The sequence below is a fragment of the Hyperoodon ampullatus genome (assembly GCF_949752795.1).
Source record: "Hyperoodon ampullatus genome assembly, chromosome: 3".
NCBI classification, from domain to species: Eukaryota; Metazoa; Chordata; class Mammalia; order Artiodactyla; family Ziphiidae; genus Hyperoodon; species Hyperoodon ampullatus.
This window is the reverse complement of record NC_136916.1, coordinates 54,440,549-54,454,751: the sequence shown is the minus strand read 5'-3', so window position 1 is coordinate 54,454,751 and position 14,203 is coordinate 54,440,549. Positions and strand designations below refer to the sequence as shown.

Sequence of the window (14,203 nt, the reverse complement as noted above, 5' to 3'; positions counted from 1 at the left end):
GTGTTCCGTTAGCTGCCCTGGTCTGTAGCCTACTGAGCCTATGTTACCAGATGAATTACTAGTCCAGATGGCTAAACTGTTGGAGGATGTAAAACCAAAAGCCATTTCAGGAAGCTGTCCACTTTGTTCAGTTTTGGATAGAGTCCATTCTAATTAGTGGTAACTCTCTTAATTTGTTTTAAAATATAATTTTTAACTGTATGCTTTCTTGATTTTTTACCTAGGTTACACAATATCCTCCTATGCTTGAGACCTACAGACTACGTGTCCTACCAGAACTAATCAATGGTTTTTCATCTCCTGGAGATAAATTAGAAACATAAACATGGTGCCAAAGGAACTCCTTACCTTACTCTAACTCCAGTTTATTCGGACGTACTTTTATATTGAAGAGAGGTATACAAATTAAGGATACCTGTGCAGAGACTCTGTCGTGTAGGATCATGGACCATCCTAGTAGGGAAAAGGATGAAAGACAACGGACAACTAAACCCATGGCACAAAGGAGTGGACACTGTTCCCGACCATCTGGCTCCTCAACATCCTCTGGGGTTCTTATGGTGGGACCCAACTTCAGGGTTGGCAAGAAGATAGGGTGTGGGAACTTCGGAGAGCTCAGATTAGGTAAGAACTTGGTTATATTATTGGTTTAGACTAACAGGAACAACAGCAGCTATAATAAGCTTTGGTGCATTTCAAGACCAGCAGTTTATAATCTTATGAGAAGTTCTTGTAGTGAGGACCTATTGTTAAAAGAACTGAAGAATTTGTGAAGGAGACTATAGTCATTATCAGGTGTAATTGTTATCCAAGGTTCATCCCTCTTTGTGTGTGATAGGATTTTAGATTTTCCACCAGTTTTGAGATTTTGTGATGTAGGGAGATCTGCATACAGATACCAGTAAAATGAAGATTCTGATTTGGTTGGTTGGAGAGTAGAGCCCTGTATACTGTCTTTTTAACAAACTCCCAGTTGATTAAGATGCTGTTGGTCCTTGAACCACACTTTGAGAAGGGATTAAGGCCTTGTTTTAATTCAGAATCTACCCTTAGTAAGGGAAGAGTCAGTACGTACTCAGTAATACCCATACTTAGTCTGCAAGGAGATACATCAGTATTTAGAGAGGTTTTCCAACTGATACCATGTTTTCATTCCTTCACGGAAATCCCAACATCAGGATTGAGCTAGAACTCCAGGGAGAAACTGCAATTTTTATTTCCCAACCAAGGAAAGGATTTTTTTATTTCAGGTATTAGTTTATGAGTGAGATGATGAATAATGATAACATCAACCAGTTTGAAGACGTGAAATTGGGAAGAAGGTACATTGGGTATTTAGAAACTTTTTATGGCCCTCCCTAGGTGAATGGGGAAGAGAAAATGAAGGATCTTGTGAATATGTGAAGTTGGTCATCAACTTGCACATTGTGACAAGGTCCTTTTTTAAGCTAAAGTGTTTTCTTATTTTTCATAGCTGTTGAGACTGTATAGTATTATGAAGACCCATTGTAAGAGGCTTTGCCCTTTGAGGAAATGGGAGCGTGGGAGCATAAGATGATTATTTTTGATTGCCTCTGCTACTTCTGATGATTTTTCCAAAGGAGATCGAAAAAATCTTACCTCTCATCCCCCCATAGAGAGATTCAGGGAAACATCACTGTACTAGCCAGAGATCACTGGGTGCAGAATTGAATCTAGGGATGCTGAGAATGAATTTATTTTTACCACTAGAAGGCTGGGAGCCTGGAATTTTAAGACCTGACTAGGATAATGAAAGGCTTTTATATTTAGTGATGTGTTCATGTTCAGGTTAGCAAAGCCAGCAGATGCTACTGAAAATAGGAGTAAGATGTGTAATTTCACACTGCTTGAGTTCCTACCAACTACTGAGTTGCTTTAGTAGCTAGTTTTGTGACTATACATTTATATAATGGATTGACTTTGCTCTAACGTCACAGTAGTACTTGAATTAAATAGATTATGACATAAACATCCACAAAATTACTGAGAGGCAGTTTATAATGCATATGAATTCATGCTTTCTCAAAACATCATAAAATTGTTTAATTTCTATAAAGATGAAGAAAAATCCTGGTCAATGAAAACTGCAAATGTATTTTATTTAATTACTTAAGTCTAGATTTGTATTATATGATCTTTACGTTTACACAGGAATGGAAAAATCTATTCAGGTAGAAGGATAGCTCATGTATATTTTCAGAGTGGTAAAGTGTTGTGTTTTATTTCCTCTAACGAATCTAGGGTGATTATGATGGGTCCCATTTTGACTTGCATTGTAGTCAATAGAAAGAACTTTTCTCTCTTTTCAAGTGGTTTTATTCTTGTGTGCTGATGAGGTTTTCATTAGCCCTGGGACTGTTATTGTTAGGACATTGTATCTAGGAGTACTTTTTATCAACAGAAACCAGAAAAGTAACTTTCAGAATCATTTGATGTCTCCTGACAATAGGGTGTGCTGTATACCCCATTCCATTGTCCTCTTGCTATGGTATTAGTAAGTAGAAGATTGTGCAGACAACAGAAGGTGAAAACTGGAAAATTCCAAACTCAAGGCAGGAGCAGATAGGCCTCCACCCAGGCTACCATTACAATGCTGTGCTTTCTTCTCCAAACTCATTTCTTTCCCTAGCTACCTGTCTCTTCTGTCCCTCAAATAGCCAAGTGCATTTGTGCCTCAGAGCTTTTACACCTACAATTCCTTTTGCTTGAAGAATTCTTTCTTCAAACTTTTGCTTCGCTGGTTGCTTCTCATCCCTTGGGCCTCAACTTTCATGTTACTGTCTCAGAGAAACCTTCTGTGACTTCTTTCCCACCTCCATTTAAAATAGCACATTACTCCCCTAACCACATTCTGTCTCATCAAACTGCTTTGTTTTATTCATCGCATTGATCACTGTCTGACATTATTTTATATATTTGTTTACCTGTTAATTGTCTCTCCTTACTCCAATATAAGCCCCTTGGAGGGCAGGGATTCTATCTGTATTATTTGCTGATGTTATTTGTGGGATGGATGGATAGATAGCCAGATGAGTAGGAAGGAAGGAAGGGGGGAGAAAAAAAATACATGGGCTCCTTTGGGTTCCTGGTATGTGGGGGTCGTGGTAGGTAGTGGCATTACTGCTTCGATAGACTCCTGAATTCCAGACAGAGAGCCAAAAAAAAAGGGATGATTAGTGTATCTTGGCTCTATGTAAATCTGTTTCCACCTCATCATCCATTTAACAAACACTTCTTGAATATTTACTGTCTTGCTAGACTTGGGAAGGATACAAAGAATAACAGGATGTCCTTAAGAATCTCACAGTATCAGGTGGTGGGGAGATAAATTAGGAGTATGGGGTTGACAGATACACACCACTATGTATAAAATAGATAACCAACAAGGACCTACTGTATAGCACAGGGAACTGTAGTCAATATCTTGTAATAACCTATAAAGGAAAAGAATCTGAAAAATATATATGTGTATGTATAACTGAATCAGTTCGCTGTATACCTGAAACAAACACAATATTATAAATCAACTACAATTTTAAAAAAAAGAATCTCACAGTCTAATGACAGAAAAAGAAAAACAAATTACAACATAAAGTGATAAGTATTATAATAGACTGTATAAAAACTACACTGGCAGAGAAGGTTAATGAAGGTTTCACAGAGGAGCGTGGTTTGATTGAGAGGAGTACAGGACTTCACTGGTGAGCACAAGGAAGGACTCTCCAACAGCAGGATGCACAAACAATATGTGTTGTAAAATTGTTTAGCGTATTGTCAGAGCAGCAACTAGTTATACACGGCTGGGTTATGGGGTGTGAAGTGAAAGAAGAGTAATAGATGAGGCTATTAGATACGTTGGGAGCAGATTGTGAAGTGTTTGCTTGGTATTAAAGCATTTGGACTTTATTCTGTAGGCGGTGGAGTAGAATCATCAAGGGTTTTACAACAGAACAGTGACATTATCTGGTTTGTATTCTAGAAAGATAATTCCCAGTATAAGATTAGATCAGATAGTAAAGAGGTTGACATTGTGTGGATTTTTGTTCTAATTGTACTTGTCACATTGTGTCATGTTCCTCCATCTCTCTACCTCAAGATATGCTTGATGGTAGTAATTTGCTTTATTAATACTCTCATATTTATTCGTATTCTTAATTCCTTTTACTGTGTATGGCATATAATGGGTACCTAAGTAGTCCAGGTCAGAAGTGGCCAGGCCTGCCTTAGCTCTGAAAATGTCAGTGAGATGCAGAGGAAGGGATGAATTAGGGAGAAATTTCAAAGTAGACTATAGGCAGGATTTGGTTACCAGTTATTTTGCCAGCTTGGGAAGACCAAGTGAATGAGGAAACCTTTAACAGAGCTAAGAAACATGGGACTAGAGTAGGCGATGGGGAAGGCAAGTAAGTTAGACTTTGAGAATATATTGACTTTGAGGATTGTGTAGCACATATGCAGAAATGTGACTCTGAGACTTAGAAAAATTAGACTAGAGATAGGGATTAAGAAATCATTACCATGTAGGTGTTAATGAGCATGCAATCATCGGTGATGATATGATGCTTGTAGAGCTTGTGTGAGTGAGGAGAGAAAGAGGGTGCATTTAAGGGATGCTGGAAGAGGAAGAGCCTCAAGAGTAGAGAAGTCGAAAAGTCAAGACAAGAGTTTCTAGAGGGGTGGGGTGTTAAGCACAGCCTGTGCCCTAAGGCTAAACAGGAGAAGCTGATTATTATAGCCTTTGGTCTTTTTTTTTTTTTTTTTTTGCGGTACGCGGGCCTCTCACTGTTGTGGCCTCTCCCGTTGCGGAGCACACGCTCCGGATGCGCAGCCTCAGCGGCCATGGCTCACGGGCCCAGCAGCTCCGCGGCATGTGGGATTTTCCTGGACCGGCAGGCGGACTCTCAACCACTGCGCCACCAGGGAAGCCCTAGCCTTTGGTCTTTTACTTCTGTTTATATATTTCTGAGATGATTCCTTTTTGTTCTTCATTTTTTTTTAATGAATACATGTATTTTGTAACCAGGGGAAAAATAGCAATAAACATATCCTTTAAAGGAATGCTTTTAAAAAGAAAACATGCTGTTGCCCAAAATGTTTAAAAAATTTTTCTTAAAAGTATCTCCAAAAATAATCACTAATTTTGTTTAATTAATTTAATTTTCCAGAATAAAAAATATGTATCAGGACATATTTTAGAAATGCAATCAAACTGTGCTGTAAACTTGCTTTTATCACTTAATACAGCATGAACTTCTATTGTTTCAGCTTAAATATAGATCATTTTTAATGTCTATATTTAGAAATTTATTAGCTAGTCTTAATACACATATAAATTATTTCTGTTTTTTAATTAAAAATAATACTATCTGAACATCCTTGTAGATACTTGTAATAAATACATCCTTGTAGTCCAAACTTGGTTGATTATTTTCTTAGGATAAATCCTGGAAGTGTACTTTCTGTTAAGTACAAAGATACATGTATACACAAAGATACATACATATTTGTGATTTTGTTACACATTGTCAATTTGCCCTCCAGAAAGATGGTTTTCCTTTACTTTCTGTGTGAGCCTGTGTGTGTGTGTGTGTGTGTGTGTGTTTCTCCTTCAAAAACCTTGAACATTATCGAGAATCTTTTCATCTATGCTAGTCTGATAAGGGGAAACTGGTATCTTGTTAAATGTGTATGTGTTCATGGGTGAAGTTAAACATCTTTACACATTTATTTATATTTCTTCTTTTAAGAGTTGCTTGTTTGTGGCCTTTGCATATTTTTCAATGGAAAGATTATTTCTGTGGAGTCTTACCTATGTATATTGCCTCAATAGAAAGGGGAATTTTGAAGATTTGAGAAAGGAAGATTGATGAAGGATGATCGTGGATAAAAGGTAGGAGGAGGGCTTCCCTGGTGGCGCAGTGGTTGAGAGTCCGCCTGCCGATGCAGGGGACACGGGTTTGTGCCCCGGTCCGGGAAGATCCCACATGCCGCGGAGCGGCTGGGCCCGTGAGCCATGGCCGCTGAGCCTGCACGTCCGGAGCCTGTGCTCCGCAACAGGAGAGGCCACAGCAGTGAGAGGCCCGCATACCGCAAAAAAAAAAAAAAGGTAGGAGGACACAATGGAGTGGAAACAGATCTGCAGGTTGTTTTTTATTAATTGTGAAGCATGGGGAATATTTTGAGGCCTTTTTTTTGTTTTGTTTTTAAGTTTTGAGTCTCCTGTTGAATCAGGCCTGGAAAGAATCATGTAAACATTAAGATAAAAATGATTCTATTCCTCCAGAATTTAGAAAATATGTATCCCTAGTCTACAAATAACAGCTTTTTTTCCTTCTTAGTTGCAAGAAAAGTAGATAGGTGATTTCATATCCTAATAGGTATGTGCCTATGTTTATGGGAGACCATTTAGACTAAACAGTCTTGCATATAAATTTTAATAATTTTTATACTGTCTTTGTGAAATAGTATCTTGTTAGAGAATGTTTTTACTTACACATAAGAAAATGGAGGCACAAAGAATTGACCTTTTTGTTCTATTCCATCTTTGGTATCTGGTGAAATATGTAAAAGTACATTAGAAGAGAAGGATGTTTCTGACAAAGGTAAATTGTCTAAGGGTATCAGCTTGTCCTGTGACACATTCCTCCCTTGCTTCTAAAATAAGACACTTATTTCTATGACTAAAGTAGAGTGTACATGACAACTTCTCTGCATATTGTTCTTTCAATATCTGAATTACTTAAGTATCACTAATGAACTTAAATTGGGACTTATAACTTCAGCTCTTACCAGCCAGTTCTGTTTCTGGCAGTTGTGATAATTAACAGTTTACAGTTGCATATTATATAAAGCAGTTGGTTTCATATTACATCCCACAAAGTCTTGGAGCCCTTGATTTCCTGCTTCAAGAGAATGGGAAAGGAAAAGTGAGCAGGCAGGACTCTCTCTTACCTTTATATTGAGTTTTCAGTAAGATTTTGTTTAAAAGGTGTGGGTCTGTTGTGTTAACATTTTTTGAAAAGCATTCATCTGAAAGAATATAGGCTTAAGATAAAATAAGATTTAAAAGTGTTTCTTCTCTAGTTGAAAGTGAAAGCATTGTAAAATCAAATGTTTACTTTTTTATTAATAATTTCATAGGAAATCTTAGCATTTTGAACAAATGAAACTCAATCTATATCAGCCAAAAATCAAGCCAGTCAGCAAAACAAAAAAACTGATACCAAGTTGGCCCTCCATATCCACAGGTTCTTCATCTCTGGGTTCAAGCAACCAGGGGTGGAAAATACTCTGGGGAAAAATAATCCCATAAAGTTCCAAAAAGCAAAACTTAAATTTGCCCTATTACAGGTGACTCTTCACATAGGATTTACATTGTATTTACAATTATTTACCTAGCATTTTACACTGTACTAGGTGTTATAAGTAATCTAGAGATCTAGATCTAGTATACAGAGGATGTTCCTAGGTTATATGCAAATAATACGCCATTTTGTAAAGGGACCTTGAGCATCCGCAGCCACAGACTTTGGTATCCATGGGGCTCCTGGAACCAGTCCTCCACAAAGAGTAAGAGGCTACTGTATTGTGCTTTTATAACGTTGTTAAAGTTTCCCTATAAATTTGCAAATGTTGGGGGTCTGTGGATGGAACAAACTAAAAACAAGTTTTAGAAGTCGTGTCATTACTTTCTGCCTCAAGTGGTTAAAAGTAAGAGCCCTGAGTCAGATTTCCTCCCCAAGTTTCATTTTTTTTTCTCCGTAAGGGTAATAATAATATCTATCTTACAGATTTGTTGTAGAGATAAAATTTAGATAATGCATATAATCACCTAAGACAGTGATTGACAGATAGTGAGCACTTGGTTTGTATACATAATACAAAACATTGTTTAAATTTTTGTTTTATTTTTTCCCAACTTGTATGAAGAAAAATTTCAAAATTGTACAAAAAACTAAAAAGGATAGGATGGTGAGGATCCATAATAACACCTAGATTTACCAGTTGTTAATATTTTGTCCCATGTACTTTACCTCTTTGGAGATATGTATGTGTGTACATTTGTTTATGTGTTGCAGTAAGTTGTAAGACTGATAAAACATATTTTTCTCCCCCTCAGAAGGGGATACTTAGGTTCCTGCTTCATAGATATGTAACGAATTATATCATTTGTTTTCTGCAGTATGTTGTGGAGGGATTCAATTTAAATTATGATCCCAGAAATAATGTATTTTAACTTTCTTGGAAAACTACAACTGAATATAAAGTTATTGTTCCTAATAGTATTGTAGTTTAAATTTCTTTTGGAATTGCATCCTGTTGGTTCTAACTCAAGCACAGTTTACTGAGGTTAAACAGCTTTAATAGATGTTAAGGAAGAATTCTTTTTGTCAGTAGCATAATCCACCAAAAAATGGTAGGCGCAAATAGCTTTAACCACATTCGCTGATGCACAGACTGTGTCATGTTAATACGGTAACTTTAGAAGTATCACAGATATGATAACTTGCAGGATTATGCATTGACATCTTGGCTAGTTAATTAGGAGAACTTAATAGTAAAGTTTTCAGGATTGCTAAACCAGCTTGGAATTGTTCAGCAGGAGTACAAAGCTAGGACGATTAAGGATTTAATTATGAAGAGAGTTCAGAATCAATATTTATGTGATGATCATGCATCCTAAGGAGAAAACTGTCTGAACTTATGGCCATACTTTTCCAGAAAATGGCAAAGCTCTTACCAAAGGACATGGAGCCCATCTTCCAAACTGTTGACATCTCTATTCTGCTTTTTTCCCACCTATTTTACTTGTTCTGTCTTCTTCCTTTTGTCGTTTCATTGGGCTTTTGGAAAGGAATAGAGTGAAATGCCTACATTTTCTCTGCCATGTTAAACCAGATGTCTCTATGTATCATATATTTTTATTCAGCAAGGCATTTATTTGACAGACTTTTGTGATAGTCTAGTAACACATTTAGAAATATGAGTTGGCTGAGAAGATAGTTGAGATTTGTAGTTGTTTTAACCACCTCACCAAAGAGAATTGGATCATTGTCATCACTGATGCTGAACAGTAGAGCTCTGTATTTTGATTCCGCTCAGTTCAACCGTGAGTTGGATGGAGATCTTTGAAGGACATAGTAATGAAATCCACACATAATACAATGCTTGAGGTGGGGCAGCTAATATAGTGACTGGTTAACAGAATCAAGATTCAACATTAAATTTTTTGAAAAAGCAGTGAGTCGAACAAAAGACCTGACCATGATTCAAGAATCCTACTCTACAATTTCAAGTCTGACAACTAGATTGGCAACACTTATATGAAAAAGATGGCTGTGAGTTTACTATGAGACAGGAGTGGGATTTACCCCCAAAAAGCTCATGGTAACTTAGACTGATTTAATAGATAAGACCTTTCTTAAGTTTTGGACCTCCAAGGAACTTCGGCATTGTCTAGTCCAAACTTCATCATTTTAAAAATGAAAGAAATTAGAAATTAAACAACTTAGTCAAGGTAAAATAAACTAGCTTGCCACAGATTTGGAACTAGAGCCCAGGTCTAGGACATCCCAGACAGATATTTCTATTATATATCATGTAGTTTCCCTACTTAGTGATTAAGTGTGCAGTTGAAATACTACATGCTGGGGGAAAAAAAGGTTTAAAAGGACATAAGAAGTAATTTTTAATTCCAAAGGTGATAATCATTTACATTCAGTGTAATTATACCTATTACCAAGAAAAGAAATATAAAGTATAAAATGATAGCCAATAATCATTTCTCTAAGTATCACTATCTAGTTTCTATGTTGAACCAACTTTAATCATCAGGGATTGTCTGGGAGGTAAGGAGGGAAAACGTTGGCTAATTGATTAATAATTAATTTTTTATTATTTTTAATTTTGCAAAGTATAGATTTTAAATTTAGAGGAAAATCAAAGTGGAGGAGATTATAAACACTGTTCTTTATTCTACCCTTAGCTTTTTATTTGACTAAGGTACAGTGGGAAATGAGGGTAGAGATGTGAGCAGTCTGTTCTTGACTAGCTGTGGGCCACGATACAGATTTGGACTTTGTCTTGTAGGCAGTTAAAAAAAAAAAAAAACACAAACAAAAAAAACCTTGGGGGCTTCCCTGGTGGCACAGTGGTTGAGAGTCCGCCTGCCGACGCAGGGGACGCGGGTTTGTGCCCTGGTCCGGGAGGATCCCACATGCCGCGGAGCGGCTGGGCCTGTGAGCCATGGCTGCTGAGCCTGTGCGTCCGGAGCCTGTGCTCCGTAAGGGGAGAGGCCACAACAGTGAGAGGCCTGTATACCGCAAAAAAAAAAAAAAAAAAAAACTTGGAAGGAATTGCATGTCATGTTTTCCACCCCCGTACCCCACCCCTCCGCAGAGATCATAAATTAATTAGAACTTCTGATCTCACTGCCCCTTCCCACAAAAGGTATCATTTTTTTGTATTGTTAAAAAACACAAAGCAGTCTTTTTTTATCTAGTGGTGCTGATATTAAAGGATAATAGGGGAGTTCTCCAGTTTGTCTGGATGATAGAAAGCTGAAACAGTAAATGCCTTGTGATTTAAGTAATTCTAAGTGTTTCTTTGATTAAAGGGCTCTTGTAGGTAGTGTAGGCTAATGTCTGTACTGTGAAACTAAAAGTTAAGATTTTTTTTTGAGATTGTCATGTTCCTTTTTCTACTTTATGTTATAAACTACTTCAGAGATAGATTAATCTAAATAATAATTAGATTGTTTGGTTTTGAGCACCCAGCGTATAGAGAAGTTAATGGTAATTCCAATTCATGAAGCTTGTTTTGTTTTTGTTTGTTTGGGTTTTGTTTTTGTAGACAGAATTGTAACATTACAGAAAATTAGAGCAGCTCTTTGTTTAGTTGTGTGTAAATGCATATATATCTATATATACATGCATATACATATATATGTACTTTGGTATAAACGAAGTTGGCTATGCTTTGAGATTTTGCCTTTTTTATTTACTAAATTCCTATATGTGACTTTTGTAATTATAAGTTTAATGGCTATTCTGTTTCTTCAAGTGGATTACCACAACCGTTACCATATAATTGGCCTTCGTTTTCTTCTAGCTTTTATTATTATTATAAGTAAATAACACAATAAACATGTTCATGAAGATAGGTTATTATTAGAACTATAACACATTATCCTTTCTAGCTTGCTAGATAAATTAGTTTTATATAGGGCAGAAAATTTACACATCAGTGATGAAAGTGTAATTATTTTTCTACAGTTTTATTATACTCTAAAATACTCATATTTCAGAATAGACAAGGCTAAATGTAGCATTTTTTCACAAAAATTTATGTAGAATATAACTCAACATTAATGTAAAGTAGAATTATAAATTACATTTGTTGAAATTTTTATCCATGTTATAGTAAAACTGTACATGGTATCATTTTTCTTAATAAGCTCCAGCTCTCTGCAACAAAGCTGAGGACTAGCAAACCAAAACAACAATAAAAATAAAAAATTTCTTAGCAGTCAAAATAGATATCTTAGGATCTGTGTACCCAGAAGTTCCTGTGCTTCAGACCTTCAGTCTTTTTCTTAAAGCCTTTGTGTTCTTATTTTATATGCATTTCTAACAAGCTTATTAGTTTTCTTAATCTTCCATAGAGTGCAAACACAGAAGGAAGAGGGAATTACATATATCAAGAAGTGATCACTGATAGACTGATAGCAAGGGAGGTAACAAAGTCACAGAGCAGAGCAGTCTGGGCAGAATAGCCTTATATACTGGATTAACCCCTAAGGGTGTTTGCTCAAGTGGGGTGATATAATTATTACTCAGCTTGAGTAGATTCATCAAGGAAAAAGAATCAGATATTCATGGAAACGCTTTTATTGAGGTGTAATTGACATATAACATTATATTAGTTTCAGGTGTACACTTAATGATTCATTATTTGTATATATTGCAAAATGATCACCACAGTAAGTCTAGTTAACATCCATCACCACACATATTTACAAAATTTGTTTTTCTTGTGATGAGAACTTATAAGATTTCCTCTCTTAGTAACTTTCAGATATGCAGTACAGTATTATTAACTTTAGTCATCATGCTGTACATAGCATCCCCTGTGACTTATTTATTTCGTAACTTCTAGTTTGTAAAAAAATGTAATGCTTCATGAATTTGCATGTCATCCTTGCACGGGGGTGGGGGGTATGCTAATTTCTATCAATTTTAGTAAATAGTATGCTGCCAGAGTGAACACCCGATATTCTCTTTATGAAACATGAAGCTTTACAAACATTTCCATTGTAAATGATTTTACTTTTTAACTTTAATTGAAAGAGTGTCACTTCACTTTTCTGAAAAATTTATTTATATAAGAGAGTTCCCTACTTGAGGTTTAAGAGATACTAATATTTTTCTAATTAAAAGACAGTATGGGGAATTCCCTGGCGGTCCAGTGGTTAGGAGTCCACACTTCCACTGCCAGGGGCCCAGGTTCGATCCCTAATCAGGGAACTAAGATCCCGCAACTGCACGGCTTGGCCAAAAAAAAAAAAGAAAAGAAAAGGCAGTATGCTTCTGAGAATGGATAATGAAAGAAGAAGTCTGAATAATTATTATACAAAAGTATCTGTGTTTAATCCAAAAATGAAATTAAGAAAGCAGTTCCATTTACAATAGTATCAAAAGAGAATAAATTTAACAAAATGACTGTAAAATTTATACCCTGAAAACTACAAAACATTTTGGAAAAGAATTAAAGAAGACCTAGATAAATAACAAGGTCCTACTGTATAGCACAGGGAACTATATTCAATATCCTGTGATAAACCATAATGGAAAAGAAAATTTTAAAAAGAATATATATATATATATATATATATATATATATATATATATATATATATATATATATAACTGAGTAACTTTGCTATACAGCAGAAATGAAACACAGCATTGTAAATTTAAAAAAAGGAAGAAGAAGAAGACCTAAATACCTGGGAAAACATTCACATTCAGGGATCAGACTTAATATTGTTAAGATGTAGTACTCCCCAAATTGATTTACAGATTCAACACAACCCCTGTTAGAATCCCAGCTGGCTTTTTTGCATAAATTGACAAGCTGATCCTGAAATTCATATGGAGTTGCAAGGGACCCAGAAGAACCAAAACAATATTGAAAAAGAAGAACAAAGTTGGATGACTCACACTTTTTTATTTTAAAACTTACTACAAAGCAACAGTAATCAAGACACTGTGGTACATTAGAATAGACATATAGGTCAATGGAATAGAATTGAGAATCCAGATATGAATCTATGGTCCATTGCTTTTCTACTAGTGTGCCAAGACTATTCAGTGGGGAGAGGATAATTTTTTCAACAGATGGTGCTAGGACAACTGGATGTTGACGTACAAAAGATTGAATTTGAACCTTTACCTCATACTATACAAAAGTTAACCCAAAATGTGTTGAAGAACTAAATGTAATAGCCCAAACTGTAAAACTCTTAGAAGAAAACATAAGGGTAAATCTTCAGGTCCTCAGATTTGGCAGTGGACTCTTAGATATGACACCAAAAGCACAAATAGCAAAAGAAAAAAATAGATAAATTGGATTTCATCATAATGAAATTTTTTGTGCTGCAAAGGACATCCTGAAAATAAGTAAAACAACAATCCATATAATGGGAGAAAATATTTACAAATCATATCTAATAAGGGACTAGTATTTCAAGTATATAAAAACTCTTAGAACTTAACAATAAAAAGACAAATAACCCGATTTTACTTTTATTCTTTTTTTTTTTTTTGACCACACCACGTGGTATGTGGGATCTTAGCTCCCCAACCAGGGATTGAACCTGTGCCCCCTGCAGTGGAAGCAAGGATTCTTAACCACTGAACCACCAAGGAAATCCCCAAATAACCCGATTTTAAAATGGGCAAAGGGTTTGAATAGACATTTCTCCAGAGATGACATAGGAATGGCCATTAAGCACATGAAATGATGCTCAACATCAGTAGTCATTGGGGAAATGCAAATCAAAATCACAGTGAGATCCCACATAATACCTACTAGGATGGCTGGAATCAAACAGATAATAAGTGTTGACTGGTGAGGATGTGCAGAAATTAGAGACCTCACATGCTGCTGAAGGGTATGTAAA

At 35.9% G+C, this 14,203-nt stretch overlaps 1 protein-coding gene across 2 annotated transcripts in view; it reads left to right on the top strand.

Moving 5' to 3' along the window:
• Positions 1 to 294: 294 nt before the first annotated feature.
• CSNK1G1 (casein kinase 1 gamma 1) overlaps positions 295 to 14,203 on the top strand; it is a gene marked incomplete at its 3' end in the record, with an annotated part of 102,407 nt that continues 88,498 nt past the window's right edge. For both annotated transcript variants that reach the window (XM_079699565.1, XM_079699564.1), the window contains exon 1: positions 295 to 624. In XM_079699565.1, the coding sequence (XP_079555691.1) occupies positions 444 to 624 (181 nt within the window). In that variant the 5' untranslated portion in view covers positions 295 to 443. The remainder of the gene's footprint in view (positions 625 to 14,203) is intronic.